General features: G+C 43.4%; 3 protein-coding genes across 4 annotated transcripts in view; 1 reads left to right on the top strand and 2 right to left on the bottom strand.

The window, feature by feature from the left end:
• Nucleotides 1–6187, bottom strand: part of LOC308398412 (protein NLRC3-like) — a 37218-nt gene extending 31031 nt beyond the window's left edge. Inside the window, exon 1 of the mRNA XM_080885045.1 lies at nucleotides 5401–6187. The gene's annotated coding sequence lies outside the window, so the exon portion shown is untranslated. The remainder of the gene's footprint in view (nucleotides 1–5400) is intronic.
• Nucleotides 5770–8242, top strand: LOC308398900 (oncoprotein-induced transcript 3 protein-like; the record flags this gene model as incomplete). Its single annotated transcript, XM_080885767.1, is given in 6 exon segments — nucleotides 5770–5806; nucleotides 6039–6229; nucleotides 6385–6411; nucleotides 6413–6618; nucleotides 6620–6703; nucleotides 7962–8242. Coding segments are annotated over 6 exon segments (645 nt in total). The 3' UTR covers nucleotides 8062–8242.
• A 132-nt stretch (nucleotides 8243–8374) lies between these two features.
• gpatch1 (G patch domain containing 1) lies at nucleotides 8375–19881 on the bottom strand. Of its 2 annotated transcripts, none has more exons than XM_080885049.1 (20): nucleotides 19747–19881; nucleotides 18428–18562; nucleotides 18005–18090; nucleotides 17552–17712; nucleotides 17330–17427; nucleotides 16780–16838; nucleotides 16311–16553; nucleotides 16083–16230; nucleotides 15736–15815; nucleotides 15439–15655; nucleotides 14947–15243; nucleotides 13386–13564; nucleotides 13171–13298; nucleotides 12984–13072; nucleotides 11216–11427; nucleotides 10748–11138; nucleotides 10547–10624; nucleotides 10139–10254; nucleotides 9941–10056; nucleotides 8375–9527 (listed from the first exon to the last, which is right to left on the bottom strand). In XM_080885049.1, the coding sequence occupies exons 1-20, from the start codon at nucleotides 19814–19816 to the stop codon at nucleotides 9494–9496; spliced, it is 2937 nt and encodes a 978-aa protein (XP_080741175.1). In that variant the 5' UTR covers nucleotides 19817–19881; the 3' UTR covers nucleotides 8375–9493. The 2 variants fall into 2 exon arrangements, with proteins under 2 accessions (XP_080741175.1, XP_080741176.1); XM_080885050.1 differs by having other exon boundaries at nucleotides 10547–10621.
• Between the last annotated feature and the right edge of the window lie 1128 nt (nucleotides 19882–21009).

Below are 21009 nucleotides of genomic sequence, written 5' to 3'. Positions count from 1 at the left end.
TTGTGCTGTGATATTCAGGACTGCAAACCGAGCAGCATCACTGACTTTCAGCTTGTTGTGTTTGTGGATACATGACTGACTTTAATTATCCACAAAATCATCACATTCTCTGTAAGATTAAGGTCGACTATCTAACGGCTAACATTTGCACATAAATAAGTGACATAATATTCAGAACTTACTTTTGAAAGTTTACTCTTTGGCCGCTCCACTTCTTTGAAGTGTCTCCCAGTCCCAGTGCACTTGTTAGCATGTTTTGGTTCGTGCAACTGGTCCGTCCGGTTATTGTCTCCCCAGAAACATTTCCGTTGTCTTTTTTCCTATTTCCGTTGTGCTTTGTGTGCTTTTGCAGCGTTTTTCTTTTTGCAGCATTTTTCTTTTTGCAAGTGCTTTCTGAATTTGCAGTCCGTTTGGCCTCTCAGGGCCACCGTACTCTTGCATTCATTTGCATCAACAGCATGAACTAAAATGGCCATTTTAATCTCTGGATCATTTGAAGATATCTTTCCAAAATCAATTAATTTCTGGTTCAGCAAGAAACTTTGGCCCTGACAACCAGGAATCATCCTTGACAAACTTCTGTTTAAGGCTCATAGCTCTGTGTTCTACAGCCTTCCTATTATTTGGCATTTTTACCTGATTGCACCTAAAAGGTAAACCAATGGTGTAATGACCATCAACCAACTTAACAGAGTCCATCACTGACTTCATAAACTGCTGATTTTCTCTAGACAAAGCAAACTGCTCATCCTGAATACATTCTGGAAAATCAGCCTTCATTTGACGTTCCCACAGCTCATCCAATCTTGCCACGGAAATCCTATTGACACTCACATCAAAAATGTCAGTCTTACAATCCTCTCTGAGAGGACCATTCACCGTCCAACCCAGCATAGTTTTTACTGCATAGGGACCTCCATCCTGACTTCTAACAACCTCCCATGGCTCTAAAGCCTTGGGCACATTGGTCCCGATCAACAGGTCTACCCCGGAATTTATCTCCAGTATCTTAATATAGCGCAAATGTGGCCATCTATCGAGATCTTCCTGTCGGGGAATATTACATTGATGAACAGGCATGCTTTTCTGAGTAAATAAGTCAGGCAAGTCACAGTAGTGATCCAAATCCAAACCAGCTACTTCCAAATCAAACAACAACATAACTACTGACCATTTTCTCCTGACCCATTGTCCGCAACAGAATGCCAGTTTTCCTTCCCGAAAGATTCAGCCTATTCATGAGCCCTTCAGTACAAAATGAAGCTGAACTCCCAGGATCTAGGAAAGCATAGGTTATCAGTGACTGATTACCTTTCTTGGACTTCACTCTAACTGGTATTACAGATAGAGCACTACTTTGCTCACCGGCCCCAGTAACACCACTGCTTTGCACAGCACATGAAGGACCTTCATCTGGTGGTTCTCCCCCTCCTATAGTTTGCACTGAAACACTTTCCCTCCGCTTGGAGTGAATATGTAAGAGTGTGGGGTGTTTCTGATTACAGACTTTACACAAGAGACGTTTCCTACAGTCCTTGCTTCTGTGCCCAATGCGCAGACAACCAAAACACACACCATTCTCTTTCAAAAAAGATAATCTTTCACAGCGCAACTTTCTTTCAAATGAAGGACACAAATCCAACATATGCCCTGCTCCACAAAACAAGCAAACCTTGGTCACAACTGAACCACTCTCTTGCCTCAACACTGGCTCAATCTTCTCTTCCACCTTGGCCACTGTAGTAGCATAACTACTCCGCTTAGCCTTAGGGTAAAACTGAGACTTATTATTCCTCGCCTCTTTTCTGATGGCTGTCGGAGGATCCTGTATATCTCCAAACAATGGGTCACTTGCGATCTTAACTTGCCTTTCGACAAACTCAACAACATCGCTAAAAAACACTTTACGTTGAAACCTCTCCTGCAGATCGTACACAACATTCCTCCACTTATCCCTGAGCCTATAAGGCAACTTTTTTATAACTGCTTGCATATTAGCAAAGACATCCAACTCATGCAAGGACTCAACGTCTCCCATTGCATTACAACATTGCCTTAATAAAAACCCATATTCCTGCAAAGCCTTCACATCATCAGATTTTATAGGTGGCCATTTACTGACCCTTTCAATGTAGGCAGCAGCAATTCTCAGCGAATTGCCAAAGTTCTCCTGGAGCAAAGATTTAGCTTTAGCATATCCATACTCAGCAGGCATACACTGACAGCTTCTGACCATTTCTCTTGGATGGCCTCTAGTGTATTGCTTGAGAAAATATAAACAATCCTTAGCACTGTGAGCTTGACTCTCCACCATGTGCTCAAAAGCTCTCATAAATGTTTGATATTGCAAAGGATCACCATCAAAGAACTGAATGTCACGCCTTGGTAGCAAAAACAGAGACTGCTGCTCAGCCAATCAAATTGTAATTTCATTTTGTTTCTTCAAAACTGTGACTAGATGATCATGACCCTCACCACCTTGCACTGTATGTGTAAGATGTTTTACTTGTGCGTGAGACTGCGCCATCGTCCGAGTAGTCGAAACTGCACCTGGAAATACTTGATATAACTTAGTCTCTGACTGTTTTTAACGTTGGGCCTTACATCCAATACATGCGCTTGATGATCACTTGCATCAACACCCTGATATGGTCGCTCTGGTAACACAGGCTTGAACGTCGGAGCATTAGGATTTAAAACGCCTAAACGCCCCTGCTCTCGTTCTAAATACGAATTCATTCCATCAGATTTACCATTAACAGCACTTGAGACTCGGGACATTTCAGAAGCTTTTAAAACATTCACCTTTGCTGCTGAGGCTGCTATTTCAGTTTCTAAGTCAAGCAGCTCCTTTCTTTTCTTAAGCTGTATTTCTTGTTCTTCCAAAGCATGCTTTTCTTTCAACAACCTCTGTCGAACAAGAAGGGCAGCCATATCAGCTTCTGCCATTATGCGTGCTGACAAGGCAGATGAAACCATTGAGCCACTGAGTGATGATTTACTTTTCCTACAACTTTTGTTTCCAACATTAGAGATGCTATCACTTGGATTAACATCATCTATCGCAGCACCTTTACCAACATTCCCGGCGTGCCTAGAAGCACCAGAACCCTTTCCAGTAGGTAATACATCAGAAGACTCAACAACAGGTGGATTTAAATGTGGCAACTCAAGCTCAGACCCCAGATTTTTACTCTGAGGGTTTCCCTTTGCATCATGAAGCCATTTCTTTATCTCTTCCATAAACTCAGTATTATGTGCTCGCACACTTATAAACCAAGCAGTTTGTTTTTCTTGCTCTTCTTGAGCAAGCAAAGGGAGCAAGGTTTCATGCAGATGAGTCGCCTCATTAAGCAACACAGACAAATTTTCTAACTGAGCCTGAACAGTAGAAACATCTTCAGATTGCTTTAATTCTTTAATAACCTTTATGACCTTTTTAATTTTATTAATCTTATTGTGACGTTCTGTTTGAAGCCTTTCAATCTGATTCTCCAAAGCCTTAGTAGTCGGTTTCGGCTGTCTTTTCTTTCCATCCACATCACCACATTGTATTAATTGGTGTGTCTCCATTTTTCTTCAAAACATTACAAAATCCAAACGCTGACCTGCATCTATGCCACACAGCTTCATTCCAACACATCAACTTGATGACATTCCCTTCAATAAACCTTGGACACACACAATATCCCCCACTATCTGCCTATTAAACCTAACTAACTCAACCTAGTCTTCCGTACATACTAGCGGTGGGTATTTATGTACCTCCATACCGGTACTCCCAAGCCAATGGCTTCAGCCGCCTGATGCACAATAACTAGAAAGCAAATCAGTACAACGCCTAGTGCAGCTGTACTGCTGAAACCTAACAGGGGAATATGACTCCTGAAAGAAATCTGTTTTATGTAGCCAAAGGCTTCATCTAAAAGCTGCATGGACAAAGGCAACAGCAAACTATAAAACTCTCATCAATAAAACTCATCTATATATAAATAATCCAATAAAACCTACAAACTTTTCTGTTGACAATTTGTTGCGGCTCCTCCAACCAATGGCCGCGGCAGGCTAAAGATGAGGACACAGATGACGTGCAACAATAAACGCATAAAATACACTTCTGTACCATTTGCTCCTTTTATTCCACATGCTCAAGCTGCGCTCAACAGAAAGTTTTGCCTCATGCTCACCCTACCTTTCTGCTCATCAACATCAGGTGCCGTGAACAGGGGAGTGCAACCACATTTATCATCTACCACACCCATGAGACACGCCCCACACCCGTGCACCAATACAGTGAGTCCATTTAAACCAACCCACTTAGTCAAAAAGGAACAACTCATATGGCTCCTACAGGTAAATGGCCTGTATTTGCATAGCGCTTTATAGTGTAAAGCACTTTGGGGTCCTAAGGACCCCAAAGTGCTTCACACATCCAGTCATCCACCCATTCGTGATGGCAGCTACATGTAGCCACAGCCACCCTGGGGCGCACTGACAGAGGCGAGGCTGCTGGACACTGGTGCCACTGGGCCCTCTGACCACCACCAGTAGGCAAGGGGAGAAGTGTCTTGACCAAGGACACAACGGCCGGGGCTCGAACCGGCAACCTTCCGATTACAAGGCGAACTGCCAACTCTAGAGCCACGATTGCCCGTCATAGATCATACAAGTAGTCATACAACTGTCTCGAAAAGCAACACTTAATACTTTAGTTTGTCTTAAGAACTTAAATGAACGCTGCAAATATTTTCTTAAGTGGATTCTTTTGCAACCCAAAACTCAGCAGCTCTATTCCATATATGCTTTGTTTTGATCTATAGACGCCTATTCTGTCCACATTCAGTGTAAGTGAGACCAAATTTCACCAGCAAAACGTTGTCAACATTTGCGCATGCAAGATCAAACCTGTGATGCAGAGGTTGTTTTGCCTTCATACAGAATACAAGATATCATCATCAGCGGGCCAATATGACCAAACACAGGACCACACATGATGAATTTGTCCTTCGGTGGATGCCATTAAAGAGTCACCTGGGAGATCATTTTCCAGTCTGCTTTGCTGTGGAGTCCGTGACAGGGTTAGCCTTTCATTCATTCCTTTAATGATGGAGTTAGTATGGGGACCAAAAACCATCAACTGACTCATTCCCTGTCTTGCAGGCTGGGTGTACCAGCTTTCCAAGCGTTACACATTCCCACTCACATGCCAACCCAACCTCACAGTAAGTTCAGTTCAATTCAGTTTTATTTATATAGCAATAAATCACAGCAACAGTCACCTCAAGCTGCTTTATATTGTAAGGTGAAGACCCTACAATATTACAGAGAAAACCCCCACAAGCAGATAAACCTCTATGAGCTAGCACTTGGTAACAGTGGGAATGAAAAAAAAAACAAAACCTTTTAACAGGAAGAAACCGGCAGAACCAGGCTGGGGGAGGGGCGGGGCCATCTGCCGTGACCGGTAGACGATGTAATGACTCATCATTATGTTAGGTGTTAAGAAAATAAACCATCTCCTGCCTGAAAAATGAAAATAAAGAAGGATCTGAAACAAATAATGACAAAGCTACCAACACTGAACTTTAACATGATTAATTCAGGTAAACACATAAAACATCCGGTGTATCCGTTTACTGGAAAGTAACCAGGCCCAAGTCTAATCTGCCTACGTGAATGATGGTAATTATAAATCCTCTCCATAGTAAAGTTGTTAAGTCATTGTTCATTAATGTTTTTTTTCTCAGGTCTGGAGTCTATCAGTCTGAGATGAGGTGTGCTATCCTGGATGTCAGGAAGGAGGAAAGTGAGTCTAAAGGCTACTCTGATGTCAACATTTATTATCTAACACTTGAAGTTTTAACATACTGGCAGTACTGCAGAGTGGTTTGAGTAATACCTCTCTTGTGAAGCACTTTGTAACATATATCTGTGAAAACTGCTATATAAATAAACTTTTACTCAGTTACTTTACTTGCTTACTTTAAATAGTTGTAATGTGAGTGTTTTTATTTTGACGTGTTATTGACTTGTTTCAGTTAAAACCAATGTGATCTGCACTGAGTCCACAATGAGAGTTGAGATTGACAAATCATCCTTCCGTGGACTCCACGAGGATCACCTGCGTCTCAGTGAACCCAGCAACACCCTCTGCAGCCTGGAGAGATACTCCAACAGCACTCACGTCATCGGCATCATCCCCCTCAGTGCTTGCGGCACTCAAATTGAGGTAACGAGGGCTCATTTGTGTCAACACACACACTTTTAGTTTTTCTTTTGGTTTCTTTTTCTTTACTCTACAGGAAGATGATGAAACCCTCATTTTTAAGAATGAAATCACCACAGTAGATGACAACACAGATCTGATCACCAAAAAAACACCAGCTGGAAGTAGAGTTCTACTGCCAGTACCCCAAAAAAAGGAAATGTGACGTTGGGCTTCACGGCACACAGGAAGAGCGTCACAGTGTGGGATAAAGGCTTCGGCATGTTCACCTACCAGTTTGAGTTCTACCCAAACAACCACTTCCAAAGAATGATTGATCCAAATTCATACCCTCTGGTGTATAACGTAGGAGAGAAGGTTTACATGGAGATAGATGCCTCCTCTACAGTCAACAACAGAGATTTTTGTGGAGTCCTGCAGAGCTTCGCCATATGACAACCCCAACTACCACCTGACCTACTCCATCATCGAAAATGGGTAGGCATGAGGACAGGTGGTGTATCAGTGAAGGTTCTCCTGTTTATCTGTTTGTACTTGAAGCAGTTACCTGAGTGCCTTTTAGAATAAAAATTTCTCTCATCTTTAAGAATTTCAGGTGTTATACAGAAGTGGAAGTCCATAGAACAAGGCTCTTTAAAGGTTTTTAAGGCATCAGGCTATCACTTGAATATTTGTGAATGGCACTGTATGATGGTTAAACAAGGATTTATGATGAAATTGTAAGTTGTAGTCTCTTTCTTTGCACTCCACTGTTATGACCCATGCACCAGACAACAAGAGACAGTTTAGGTTCTGCGTCGAGGCCTTCAAGTTCATTGGTTTGCACGATCAGGTTAAGAATGAGTTTAGACCAGACCTCTAAATACGTTTCACATTGTTGTGCTTGAGCGGCACCATCGGCTGGAACCAAATTCCTTGTATGTGTTTGCACATATACCTGGCAAAAAAGGGGGGTTCTGATTCTGATGAATTCTACACCCAAAACTCAAGCCGTATCTTTTTAATCTGATTAACTTTATTGCATACTCACACATCTCGTGCACACATTGCTTGAAATTTGCTAAAAGTTACCTAATTTTAAAAAAAGTGTATTATGCGAAGAAAACATTGAAAATGTGTCCATCATGGGGCCTGGTTTTGCAGGAAAAAGGCCTGCTTTTGTTTATATGCTATAGTTTGTCATTTGTTGTTTGCTCATGTGGCCAAAGGGCAGATGATGTTTGCTATCAGTCACTAGAATCCTCCTTCAGTATGTTTCAGTGAAACTTTCATGATGATTACCTAATGGGTTTCAGCCAAAATTGTTCTTAAGATCAAGATTGTATTTGTTGTTTTACAGATAATACCAACAACAGACTGAGAGGGCAGCTATTATGCTCATAATTTAATGCTTAAAATAGTTATTTCATTGGCTGGGAATACATCCTCACATTAGGTTTGACAGCATTTCTAGTTTTGGCTTAAGCATGAACTGAGGCTGCGGTTTGGGGAAGGCCTCAGAGGAGGCTGGCTCCCGGGCCGGGCAGATCTCCATGATCTCCATCAACAACTTGTAGCGCTGCGGACAGGGAAGCTAAATAAATAATCTCCATTTAAATCTGTGATGTCCACTTAACGTAAATTCAGTTTTTCCATCAGAATGTTTTAATGCAGGTGCAGCACTTGGATACTGAGAGATTTGAGGTTGAGTGACACACACAGCCAAAAGTTTCACTTGCATTCAGGTTTACATCAGCTGTTCAGTGATGGTATGTGAAGCGGGAAACCCCAACACCAGGTGCTCACAGGGATGCATCAACTCCACGTCAAACGCTCACCACCACTCCCACTGCTGAAAGAGAGGGGCTGTCATGCAGACTGCACAGCACTTAATTTCCCAGGGTCCCCTGTGCTTGAAGAGGTCAGCAGACATCAGCAGGAGTGCAGGTGTGGAAACAGAGTCGGCTGCTTTGTTTTAGTCACTGTAACTTTGGATAACGCTGAATTAAACTGATCTTCTCTTGTTTCCAGGGAACGCCATGAACCTGAACCTGGTCTTCATAGCTGGATGTCTTCTTGCTGCTGTCGCTATGATCTGTGGCGTGCTCACGTTCAGGGCCGAAACATCGATGGTCAGATACCAAGCTTTGTCCTCAACTGAAAGTTAAAACCCTTCGTGTGCTCCAGTGGATGAGATGAAATTATTTAGATCAGCCTGCAGTCTGAGTCTGGCTGTTCATGTATCGTCTCATGTGTGAATTAACTGATGAAAATCAATTATTTTCTATCAGTTATTATTAGAATAGTACACAGCTTTGGGTGCATAAGCTAAAATGGGAAAGAGTTTGTTTTTTAAATCTATAGATTTACAGTATAATTTGAAATGAATCAATCCTGATTATTGATCCTGATCAAAGATTTATACAATAATGAAAGTCTTATTACTGTTTTTGTCCATGTTTACTTTCACCTGTCGACTGTGTAGCTCAAAGTCACAAGTGACATTTACACAACATATACTTCATCCCACAGTTTCACAAACTGTGAAACAAGCTAACAAAGAGCTTGTTTGTGCTGCTTCTTCCTCCGGGTCTCTCTTGGAAATGAGGATATTTTTCCTTCTGATTAAATAAAGATGAAAAAAAATAGAACTGCTTCTGTCCGAGATGTGGTGAAACGTGGAATCCAGTAATTGTGACATATACTTCCATTTGTAACACATTTCTTACCAATCTGTAATCTTGGATTAATGTTTGTAATATTATATCAATGTCAAGCTTAAATGACGTCACACACAGAAGTCTCTGAAATCATCAGAATATGTAGCAAAAGTTCTAAAAGATCACAGTTTTCTCTTTGTGTCAATATCAATAAACTTCTTACAATGTAACTGGTAACGAAGGAATCTATACGGGGCAGCAGGAATGTTACCACAGCAACCCAAATCAGCTGTTCCTTTCCTTCTCCATAGTAATCGTGGTTACACGTCTTTTCTGTCCAATGTGGCCTTTTTGGTCTCGAGTGTAACCTAAGGTTTCATCGTTTGCAATCGATGAATGGAAACAGACTGTGACAGTGACATGTTCACCTCCTTTAAGAGAGAGTTCTTCACTTAAACACAAAACGTCAGTTTTTCGTGTGATTGAAGGTTTCCCAGCAGGTCAGTAAATACAGAACACTTGGTTATAAAGATTTTTTGTTATTACCTAAAACTACACAGCAGGTAATCTGTCAGGTGAAACAATCAGCTGACTGACGGTCCTCACAGAGGACAGACCTCCAACTGATTCACCACATCTGATGGGAGCGGATGCTCTTTAGTCTGGAAGAGAAAACAAACACACAGACAGTGAAGAAGACGGTTCGAGGTGCTTTGCATACGACACTAAATTCAGTGTTTAAAAATAAAAGCATCTGTTTACTAAACGTAAACACAACACTCCCCCCTCTAAGAGATCTGATAAATAAAAATGATATCAGAATCAGAAGAGCAGATGAAAACAAACTATGTTCTTAATTGAACGCAGTGCGTTTCTGTCGGTGAGCGATGGATTACGGATTTAAAACGTTTTGGTGGAAACAAAAAAAAGAGAAAAAAACTCTAAATATTGTTAATAATGATTGTTTTGCATACACAGCTTCCGACTTACATCAGCACTTTATAACAAACTAATTTCCAAATGTCTCCCACTCCATCAGGGTCATCTTTCGATGCTCTGACAGGTGACCTCTGACCTTTTTAGCAGCTCGTCTGTCGACACCTGTCCGTCTTCACCTTCCTGCTCGCCGGCTCCTCCTCCTTGCTCTTCTTCGGCTGCTTCTTTGTGCTTGTGCTTCTTGTGTTTCTTCTTCTGCAAAGAAAAAAGAAGTCACAGCTTCAGCGTGAGGAAGGAGCCATTTTATCTGATCTGATCCTTATTCTTCGTTTTCCACCTTCTTTTCCTTCTTGTGTTTGTAATGCTTCTTTTTCTTGTGTTTCTTCTCTTTGCTCTTCTTGCCCGTTTTAACCTCCTTGATTGGAGGGCACATGGAGGCGGCGCCCCCTCTGACTAAACACAGGAACAACAGGCAGAGGTTATTAATCCTCCAGCAACGCTTTTACGAAGCAGGATGCACTTAATGAAGTAGAAGCAGAAGAGGAGCAGTGAAAGCGTCGATGAACAGACGCTCTAGTTCTACACACTGAATGTGGATCGATTCACACGAATGTAACCCAGCTGAGCTGATCACAGAGAGACTGCTGTATCTATAAAAACAATGTCCACGCAAGGGAAACCATGTGACTGGGTCACGGTGAATAAACTTGAGCTGTCTGTTGTTGATCTGGTGGGTGACACTCACTCAGAGCAGCCGAGGGAGGCGGCAGCTTCGGCCCAAACTCCTCCTCTTCCTGTTCGGAGGCCTGAGTGGAAATTGCTGCTTTTGAAGGAGCAGAGAGGAAAAGAGTTAACAGAGTTATGCTCGACAGGGACGTGAGATTAGAGGAAAGGTTAAGGTGATTCAGCAAACTCAGAGTACCTGCATTCAGCAAACTCAGAGTACCTGCTTGGTGACTGGAGGAGGCGGTGGCTGAGGAGGAGGTGGTGGCTGAGGAGGAGGTGGTGGCTGAGGAGGAGGCGGTGGCTGAGGAGGAGGCGGTGGCTGAGGAGGAGGCGGTGGCTGAGGAGGAGGTGGTGGTGGCTGAGGAGGAGGAGGGGATGCTGAAGAGGTTCAGTGGCTCCGAGTCCACTTTTCCTTCATCCTCCTTTGTCACCTTTTCTTCCTCCTCATCGCTGCTCTCCCCCTCTGATGAAGAGGAGGACTTCTCATCAGAGGAGCTGGCAAAGATGGCCTTAAACAGATCCATGGGAGGCCTGCTCTCCTCTTCCTCCTCCTCCTCTTCTTCATCACCTTCTTTCTTCTGCTCTGAGCTCTGCTGCTCTGATGACTTTATCTGTAGAAGGAAGGATAAACTCTTTAGATTTAAGGACTTCCTCGCCTGCTGGTTTGGACACTTTGCTCTTTCACTACCTCCGGTTTGCTTCCTGGAGCCTGATCGCTGCTGCTGATTGAGGCAGGTAAAGCAGGTAAGGCAGGCGTGGGGGTGTGCTCCACTTTGGTCTCGGTCTGGTTGCGTGCAGCACTGAGAAGCTCACCCAGCGGGTCCTCCTTCTTCTTCTCCACCTTCTGCTCAGAGACATCCCACCTGGACTTCTTCCCGGATTCTGGAGGTTTTGGAGGTGCTGAAGAGAAACAATGAGCTTAATCTGTGAGCACAAACACTGTGGTGTTAAACGGAAACTAAGAAAACATCAAATTTGTGTTAAGGCTACAAAGAAACTTAAATTCATGGAGGAAAAAAACGGAAAGAAAGTATCAATTTAATAAAAGCAATCACTTCAGTTTTCCTGTCTTTACTTTTTTATCCTAAATAAATCCTGATTGGTTAACAAACCTCAGTCTGAGGAACAGCAGATTTAATCCTTAAAACATTTAAATAAATTCTTACATAACTCTTCAGTCACACTGAGATATTCTTTGATAAAAATGAGTTCGGATCAGTTTTCATCTACTTGAGTTTTAAAAACACATTTAACTTTCATTTGTGCTGAAAAAAAAATCTGTCTACTGAGGTTTAGTGTGACTGTGACAGGGCAGGATGTGATAAAGCTGCTGCAGTCAGAAACATTTAGGCTACGTTCACACTGCAGGTCTTAATGCTCAATTCCGATTTTTTGATCAAATCCGATTTTTTTTGTCTGCTCGTTCACACTACAAATAAAATGCGACAGCAAACGCGCTCTAGTGTGAACGCTCAAAGCGGCCCGCATGCGCAAAAGAAGATGTCACACACAACGCGCTCTGTTTAGACCCAGAGCAACAGTATTGTTTGACTGATGGCCCTTAATATAAAGACTTCGGACTTCACGTTTCCCAATTTTTGCTTTAAGTTATTTTGTTATTTACATAATAATGTAAATAACCTAATAATGATCCTTATTGCTGTTTAAGAGAGGAGCGGTGCTTCAAAGATAGCTGCAGATTTCTGTCAGAATCTGCAGATTATACAGTACAAATAAAATGTTTACGTTGTCTTCCCAACAGTTTCACTGACATCTACACTGGATGGCCAGGAAGCGTTCGCGATGTCTTCTCGGGCGCTTCTCTGGCGCTGATAATTGGCTTCAGTCTTGTGTCGGTGACGTAAAAGGCGGATTTAATGCGACTTGACCGTTCAAACAGCAGTCGCTTTCTAAAACATCGGATATGTATCGGATTCGGTACCACATACGAAAGTGACCCAGATCGGATTTGAAAATATCGGATTTGCGCCGTTCACACTGTCATACCATGATCGGATATGGGTCGCATAGGGTCAAAAAAATCGGATTTGATGCGCTTTCGCCTGCAGTGTGAACGTAGCCTTACTCGCTTTGGCTCATCGATGTGTAAATGGAGCTTGGGAGCTCGCTCACGTCTCGCTGTCAAAGCTAACTCTGCTTAACTGCTTCGTGCACTGACAGCTGCTCGTGTGGCCGACAGAAACAAGCCAAGCAGGCAAAAGTTGATACTGAAGGTCTGATCTTCCCTCTCAGCACACCTGGGAACATCTTTTATGTTTAAAATAATACTGAGCATTATTACAGGTGGGTGCTGTGGGTGGCAGTAAAGACAACATGGATTCAAACAAGCTTTTAAGTTAAAGAAACAAGAAAAGGGGCTTAAAGTTCTCTTACAGAATATTCTACTGCTTGCCTGTTAAAACTCTTTAGCGCCTCCTGTGTGTGAATGAAGTTACCTGCAGCCTCTCTGCTCTCAGTCACAGTCAGGAAATTGAAGACTGAAAACTTGTCTCTCTTCACTTTGGGCAGACCCACAATACCGGACCTGCAGGACCAATCACAGTGAGACTTTAGCTCAGCAGAGTTTGGATTTAACCTCGACGTTCTGTTTAGAGCTGATTCAGTCCGATCTGTGTGCCGTACCCGGGGTAGGGGTCGGGCACGTTGAATCTTTTGCAGAGCAGTTTGTCAGGATACCACTCGAACGTTTCTCTGGTCAGTTTTCCAAACATCTTCATCTTTACTGCAGACTGTTTGTCATCCAGGTCTCCCTGACAACCAAAAGAAAGCATCAGTGACTCCTGAGCTTACCTGCAGTGTAGGGGTGTGGTTTTTTACAGCACCAGGTGGCGTCCTACCTCTTGGTCCTGGCTGACCTCCACGCTGTCATCGTCCTCCTGGTCTTTGGCTCTGGTGAAGCGGGAGGACAGCGAGGAGGAGGTGGGCCGGTACAAGATAGAAGCTCGGACAAACTCCTCCCTCTCCCGGCTGCGCTCCCACTCTGTCATTCCCGGGTCTAGACTCTGCTCCAGAGCGTCTGAGGGACACACAGAAGATTTTTACATTTTAATATCCAGGCGGTCTCTAATGTGGGAGCTTTAATCCAGCGTCTGTGTTAGCCAGTAATCACATATACGCACGTGCTCAGACACGTAGGAGCATTAACCCTCTGGGGTCCAGGGTATAATTGGCCATTTTTGACTACTTTTGATTTTACTTCTATATTTCACCGTTAAAAACTGTTTATCTTGCCTTGTTTGGTATCATTATTTTCAGCACAACCTCAAATATCTGAAATTTGAGTTATTTTTTCATTTTGGCAAACTATATTAGAACAAATGATCTAAATTCAGACAAATAATTCAAAATCCGAGTAGAAAAAAGTTATTTTTTACTGTAAAACCCACAAACATGTTTAACGAATCATTTTCATAACTTGAAATGCAAATAGAAATTGTACATTTCTAAAAATTATGCACAAGATTTGCAAACAACAAAGTTATATGGTACTATTCACCTAAAAATGCAGCCAAGGCCTCAGGCGTTTATATAACCATTTAAATCTATTTACAGAACAATCAGCTGTGCTGCATCAAATAAGAAGACACAAATTATTTGTGCCGGTCCAAAAAAATAGTTTGTGTTCAGTATAAGACAGAGGAGAACAGCACCGGCCTAAACCTGCAGGTCTGACAGCAGGAGGAGCATCAGTCCCGTTTTCCATGTGGGAACAGCGTTTACACTGGAATCTGCCTTTGGTGGCGTTTTTGGAGCAAATGTGACATTCAGCAGTCTAACTGACACACAATACAAGACAATAACTACACAACACACTAACTACAGCCTCCAAACACGCTAAACGTCACTAATGTCTCACATATGAAAACTCGCTCTCTCTCTCACAGGTGTCACTCCTAAATCTTCCCCTTCTCCCTAAGCAACCAAGTGCCCCATGTTACCATATCATTTTTTTGATTGGCTGACATGGTAAACTCTAACATCAAATAGGGAAGGGGTGTTTTTTCTTTCTTCACTCGTAAGCGGAGAGTGTTTGCGAGCGCTGTCTGTAGAAAACGCCGTTTTTACCGTTCTTCCTGCTGTAAACGCCGCTGTTTTGTTGAGAAAAAAACATCACGTGTATTTTTTATCATAACTCTGGTTTTACGTGGCCCATCGACACAATTCAAAAACTGGTATATAGTTTGAAGTCTGCACTTTCGACCCAAGTTGAAATGGCGACTCAGAGTCGCTGCATCTTGTAGCTGTGACGTCTTAAATTGGTCATGTGATTTTGATGCGCCGACGCGTTTGTCGACCCCAGAGGGTTAATGATGGTTTTTGTGGTTTAACTAAAACTGTACCAACTATATCAAAGGATCCTGCAGTGCATGATGGGACCTGCAGGGCGGAGCCTCGTACCATTGTCTCCCTGCTTGAGACGGCTCAGGTAGAGTTCGTAGCGTGCCTGCTTGCTGGGGTTTTTCTCAAATGGTTTGAAGGTCTGTGACGATGTTTGGATGCCTCTCCACGCTGCCAGAGCTTCCTGCTGGAGGCCGGAGGAGGCAGGCAGCACTTGTGCAGACTTCCCTGATGTCTGCGAGGCATGACCGGAGACGGGGGTGGAGGTTTTGGCCGAGGGCGGGTTAGAGGAGTTGCGGAAGCTGAGCAGGCGCTGCCTGTCCTCGGGCCTCAGCAGCTCCATGACCGAACTGGGACCTGATCGGGATGAAGTTGGGAAAACATCACCAGCAGCATTAACGCACTCGCCATCAGAATGGGACACGATGTCCTGATTATCCTACATTTTTAATTAATCTAGAAAAACTACATATAGTTTCAACCGTTTTTAATTTTCCTCATTTGTTGTTTTTTGCACTTCTGTGGTTGCTTCATTTTTCAGCCATCTCTTACCTTGCAGGGCGTCCTCTCCCAGCAGCGCCCTCCTCTGGCCAGAGTCCAGCTGGTGGCGTCCTGCTTGCTGGGGCTCCTCTTTGACCATGTGGCCTTTGGACACCCGGAGAGCCTCGGCCAACGCGGGGCTGACCCCGGAAAGATGCGAAACATCGACCGAAGGACGGAAATGATGGACTGGACGATAATCGCGAGGCAGACAGGGAGGCGGGAAGATCTACAGAGAGATACAGAAACATGAGGGGTGTGTCCAGGTACTGATGAGGACACGTGATCAGATATGTTGAAGCTCCTCACTGTTTTTTCCTCGAGGGGTTTCTGTGCCAGAGTGAATCCTTCCAGGATTTTGCCGAGATACGAAGCATCTTTACTTCTGACTGGAAGCAAAAAAAAAATCCAAATAATTTTCCATCTTACTTCATGAATGCTTTCATTTCAGTTTTTCATGGACAAAAGAGAGAGAGACATTATTCTTTAATAATTAAAAAAACTAAAAAATACACCTCTCTGGTGGAGAAAGTATTAAAAATGATTTCCCTGCTCTAAAATAAGGCTGACTGACAAAGAGCTTCTCTGTGTGAAAAAGCTTAATGACTGGTTTAAAAAATGCCTGGAACGTTCCAGGTTTTCCCAGGAAGCATTACCTTTCTTCTTAGTGTACTGCTGCGGGGCCGTCCAGCCGTACAGGCTGTCGCCCGGCTCCTCTTCTCCCAGGATTGTGTCGTATCTGGACATGGAGTCTCTGTGGTACACGTCTTCATCGTCATCCTCTAACGCACCCACGCCAAAGGCCTGCAGGTCAAAGGTCAGCAGCCAAACACTTTGTATTTAAAAAAGACAACCAAAAACACTTCTGGGTTTTGTGGGCTCACCTGTCCGACCACTCCTCCTCTCCTCGAGCTGCTCTTTGTGTCTCCGAACAGGCGATTCCTCGTCTCAGACTGAGGTTTAAACAGATCGATGTGTTCAGCCGTGCCGTGACCCAGCAACGCCAGGCTCGGGTCCAGACCGCGGTACCCCAAACCCTGAACTCCCAACCTAGGGTTGAAGTCCACCGGAGTTACATCCTTCGGGGCAAAGGTCACGTTCTCTGGGGCAAACTCCTCATCGTCATCCTGATGAGGCAGAGATTTCATGCACGCACAGGTGAAAATATGCAGCATGCATTATGAATTTCAGATTCATTATGCAGCATGCATTATGAATTTCAGATTCATTATGCAGCATGCATTATGAATTTCAGATTCATTATGCAGCATGCATTATGAATTTCAGATTCAGTTTAGATCGTCCTCCATCAGGTTCTGTGTTAAAATATTCTGTCTAAGCAGCCGCACTCACCTCCGATTCCTCCGAACCAGCAGGGGGCAGCGTGCAGCCGTAAACTTTACCTCCACCGTCTGTCAGGAGGACAAAGTGTCAGTATTTACACATTATAACTAACACCAGACAGATACAGGATTCATGCTGAAATGAAACACAGCATAAGGGGAAGTAGGAAAAACAGAATTTAAAAAACCGGCATCAAACATCAAAGCTGCTGCGAATCTTCACTTGAGACGCTGAGTGGACTGATTCAGTATTTCATTTTTTCAAGTTCTGGTTTTAAATGATCCAAGACACCAAAGCTAACTCCACCTCCTCATCGGCAGCCTCAGAGTGAATGTGCTCACATGGTTTTTACTGACACAGTTTATTCTGTGTGAAAAGACATCAAAGACGGGAAAAAGCTTCAAGTTTCCGAACTCACATGAATCAGATCACAGTGAGCAAACTACAGGTGTGAAAACGCCCTAAGTCAAGTGTCACAGGGATTATTTTACCCTTTACAAACTCCTGAATTTCTCTTATTGGTCAAGCAACCTTGTGCCTGTAAAGATGACACACTTACCCATCTGCTGCCTGCGAGCTTTCCTCTTCACACGAGGCCCGACGCCCTGACCTTCCTTCCAGCCCATCTTCATCAGCAGCTCCACCCCGATGGAAGACCTGAGAGACAAAACAAACACACCTCAGAGCAAATTCACTGCAAACTGTTAAAGAGGGAAGGATGGTGCTGCAGAAGCAGGCTGCTGGGACACAGTTGGTGGGATGTGGGTGTGGCAGCAGTTACCTGGCAGGTGCGATCAGCTCCTCCAGCAGCGTGTCTCCGGGGATCAGAGCCGCCTGAGCGCTGATGGCTCTCGCCTTCTCTCCGGCCTCGTCTCTGCGGCTGGACGAGAACTCCTGACTGGTGGTGATCTCTCTGGGAGCGATGCCGTGTTCGCTGAAATCCTGACAAACACCAACAACGATGTGCATCAGCTCCACTAAACCTGAACCTCAAACCTCCTCACGTCTCTTCTGAAACATGTTCTGCATACCGGAAAGACCAAGCACTCAAACGCTGCAGCGTAAAAGCTATAAAATCAGCTTTAGATGATTTCCAGACATCAGACAGCTACTCTGACAGAAGCGTATAAAATGTTATTTGATATTTTAGGGTATTTGACGTTATTTGGATAAAGTCCCAGATTTTCTTTTACATGTGAATAAAAAACCTTCCCCTCTCTCTGGGTGGTTGTACCTCCTCGTCCATGAAATCTTCTGGCCTGGCATGGTGTTTCTCAGCTTTCTGTTGCCGTGACGACACAAAGGCTGACGGGGCCCAGCCTAAAAAGACACGGGGACGCCAAATGTCAAGATATGGAATCAAAATTAAAATGCTTGAGCTGAAAAAGCGGTTTCACTGTTTGCAGAACAACATCTGCGACGGACGCCAGCATCGCAACATGGAAGAAAAGTGGAGGACAAAAAAAAGAAAACAACACGCAGCTACAAAGCAGCCAGGTCTGCTCTAAAGCCAACTTCAAAATCAGAGGCTGGACTGAACCAAACACCGTTAGCTTTACGATGAGGGGACACCACCTCCCCTTACACGTCTGCATGCAGCGCTCCATAAATATCACATTAACTAAAATATGTGTGAACTCTACAGGAGGTCTCTCACCTTCTTTTGAGCCGACAGTGTTGAAGTATCCGGCTGAAAAGCCTCCAGTGAACGCTCCGTGGAACCTCTTATATCGTCCCTTCTCATCTTTGACTGTCTGATCGTGGAGTGGGACGGGCTTCTTCAGCGGCTCGTCTGTGAAAACACGGCAATTTTTAAATGGTAAACATTGAAATGGGAAAACATTTAAAATTGTTGTCAATTCTGTACAAAACAGAGGTTGTAGTAAACTATAAGGATTTGGAAGTAATTTATTGCTGATTTATACACTGGTCAAAAATGAAGCAAAGGCAACAACAAGACAACCCCCCAAAAAGCAGATGAGGGCACAGTCCATTGCTCTCTCCTTTTCTCTCCTCTTTCTTTTGCTAGCGTCACCGATGATCACCACTTGTCACTGCTGGCAGCCTGAGATGGTGTCTGTATCCTATTTGGGTTGCACAGGTAGTCCAGCTCCTCCAGGATGGCTCCTCCATGTGTATCATCTTTGTCTCAAGAATGTGGAGGAGATACCAGGAGATGGAGCCGTAGAAGGTCATCACCCAAGATCGGCATCTGCTCCTTTGTGTGAGGAGCAGGATGAGCTCTGCTATAAGATGACCTTCAGCTGGTTACCCGTTTGCATGTTTCTGACCAAACAGTCAGAAAAAGACTTCATGACGGTGGCTGGAAGGTCCAATATCCTTCAGTGGGACCCGCGCTCACAGCCCAGCACCATGCAGAACCAGCGGGTCCACCGCCGGAGCCCAGGGTAGGCTCACACTGCGCTATGAGTTAACCACTACATCAGAGTCTGTGTAATACAATTTCTTTTTTCCTCCAACTAGTAACGACATTTACTGATATTCTTCTTTTTGTTTTCCCGCATTAAACACACTAAAAATAATCTACATCCTGTAACGATATTTAAGACACACAATGTCGCACAAAGCCACAGTATAGTCTTTACCGCAGTAAGCACACAAATCACACACACTGCAGCTTCAGATTTGAAGGGGAAAAAATAAATGGCAGCTTTCTCTACAACTTTGAGGCCGAACTGAAGACCTGATAGTGCTGAAACTTTAGAGATGAGAAATGGCACTGTATTCAGTAGTTATGTTCAACTACTTTAATCAGCAACATTAACATAAAGGGTTTTTGAATGAGGTCTGGGTTTCAAACTAGGAGGCTATGATTGCGCTTAGCTAGCTGCTCGTTAGCTGAACTCAGTGAAGTAGCGCTGCGAACGGCGCAGCTAGTAACGCTTTGCTTTAAACACCTGGGAGATTTTTTAAATGCAAGTAAACAGATGACCGAGATCATAAAATTCACCCCACCTTCTTCCAAAGGTTCCAAAGGAGTCCCGTAAGTCACAAAATCTTCATCGCTGTCGCTGTCGGACGCCATGATTTATTTTTTTACTCCGTTTACGGTATCCGCAAAAGGACAAACTTTGTGAAGTGTACTTTAGCGCTTTACAAGAACGGTTGGGGAAAATAGCGACACCTTGCGTTAGCTACAAATAACTACATCAGCTGTAACTACATTCACTCAAACTTTAGTAAAATATTTATGTGAGACACTTTCCCTGTTGTGAGGATATCTGTGCAGATATAGCTTGCCTTAAAATCAACAAATCAACAATTGTAAATATTTCATATAATTCATTTAAGATAAGATAAGGCATATTGAAACATATACTTATTATTAAAATAAAGTCTAATATCTTAAAGTCTAGCAAAATAACAGAATTAATGATGGCTTACCTATTACTAGTTTATGTTATTATGAGTTATTTATAAGGACTTAAAGTCGTTAGTGTGAGACAAACTTTTACAGTGACAACATTTTTTCTTCTAGTTCACTATGATTCTGTTTCTTTACTGGAAATAAATATTCCTGTCTGAAATGTCATTAGTGCGTTTAATGAAGAAGGTGGTTTCTCCCTTGTTTGCTATTAAGTGCTTGTTTTAGTTGTCTTTTCTTCTTGTTTGGTTTGTTGATAAAACAACCAGATTTATTGTTTCTTACTGAACTGTGTAATTTCCTCTGCAGCCTCGGAGGAGCTGAAGTGTTGGCTATCGAATGTCCATCCAAAGCTCACAGCAGTTTGTCATTTGTTTTCTTTGAGCCTGAAATCACTCACACCCCCTCAGTGATCCATAAAACCCCACGCTCTTGACAAAAGCCAAACGCCTGGCTCAGCAGAAAGCCAAGACCCTGTAAAGATCCAAATCTGAGACCCCCACGTCTCTGCACAGAAAACACAGAGCCTCCCTGCTCTTTGTAACCCGACCGAACTGCTAAACTTCAGGGGGTTTAAACTAACTGAATCTGGACGGCGCTCAGGGTGGGGGGCCACAGGGTCAGTTTGGTGGTGAAATCTGTGGGCAGGATGAAGCTGTGTGGACTCAGAACCATGACAGTGCAGGAACAGCCACAAAAGAACCAGGTTATCAGAAAAGAGCCCGGACAGAGGTAGAGCCGGGACACCAGAGTTATAACAGTTTTGTTCCCTGTCGTTATTTCATTTTCAATACAGTTTAGTTTCAGTTATTTTTCAGTTCTTCTAGTTTTTTAATCATTACCAGTATATTTGA

Source organism: Rhamphochromis sp. 'chilingali', assembly GCF_963969265.1.
Source record: "Rhamphochromis sp. 'chilingali' genome assembly, chromosome: 6".
In the NCBI taxonomy this organism is placed as follows: domain Eukaryota; kingdom Metazoa; phylum Chordata; class Actinopteri; order Cichliformes; family Cichlidae; genus Rhamphochromis; species Rhamphochromis sp. 'chilingali'.
The sequence above is the reverse complement of the archived record's forward strand: the minus strand, read 5'-3'. Positions and strand labels throughout refer to the sequence as shown.

What these genes read in the sequence shown, in the direction of transcription:
- gpatch1 (XM_080885049.1), bottom strand. Translation starts at nt 19,816, where the DNA reads ATGGCGTCCGACAGCGACAGCGATGAAGATTTTGTGACTTACGGGACT. An exon ending in GAGCTGATCGCACCTGCCAG is followed by an intron (nt 17,428 to 17,551) that starts GTAACTGCTGCC and finishes TTTGTCTCTCAG; the next exon opens with GTCTTCCATCGGGGTGGAGC. An exon ending in AGGTCAGCCAGGACCAAGAG is followed by an intron (nt 13,299 to 13,385) that starts GTAGGACGCCAC and finishes TTTGGTTGTCAG; the next exon opens with GGAGACCTGGATGACAAACA.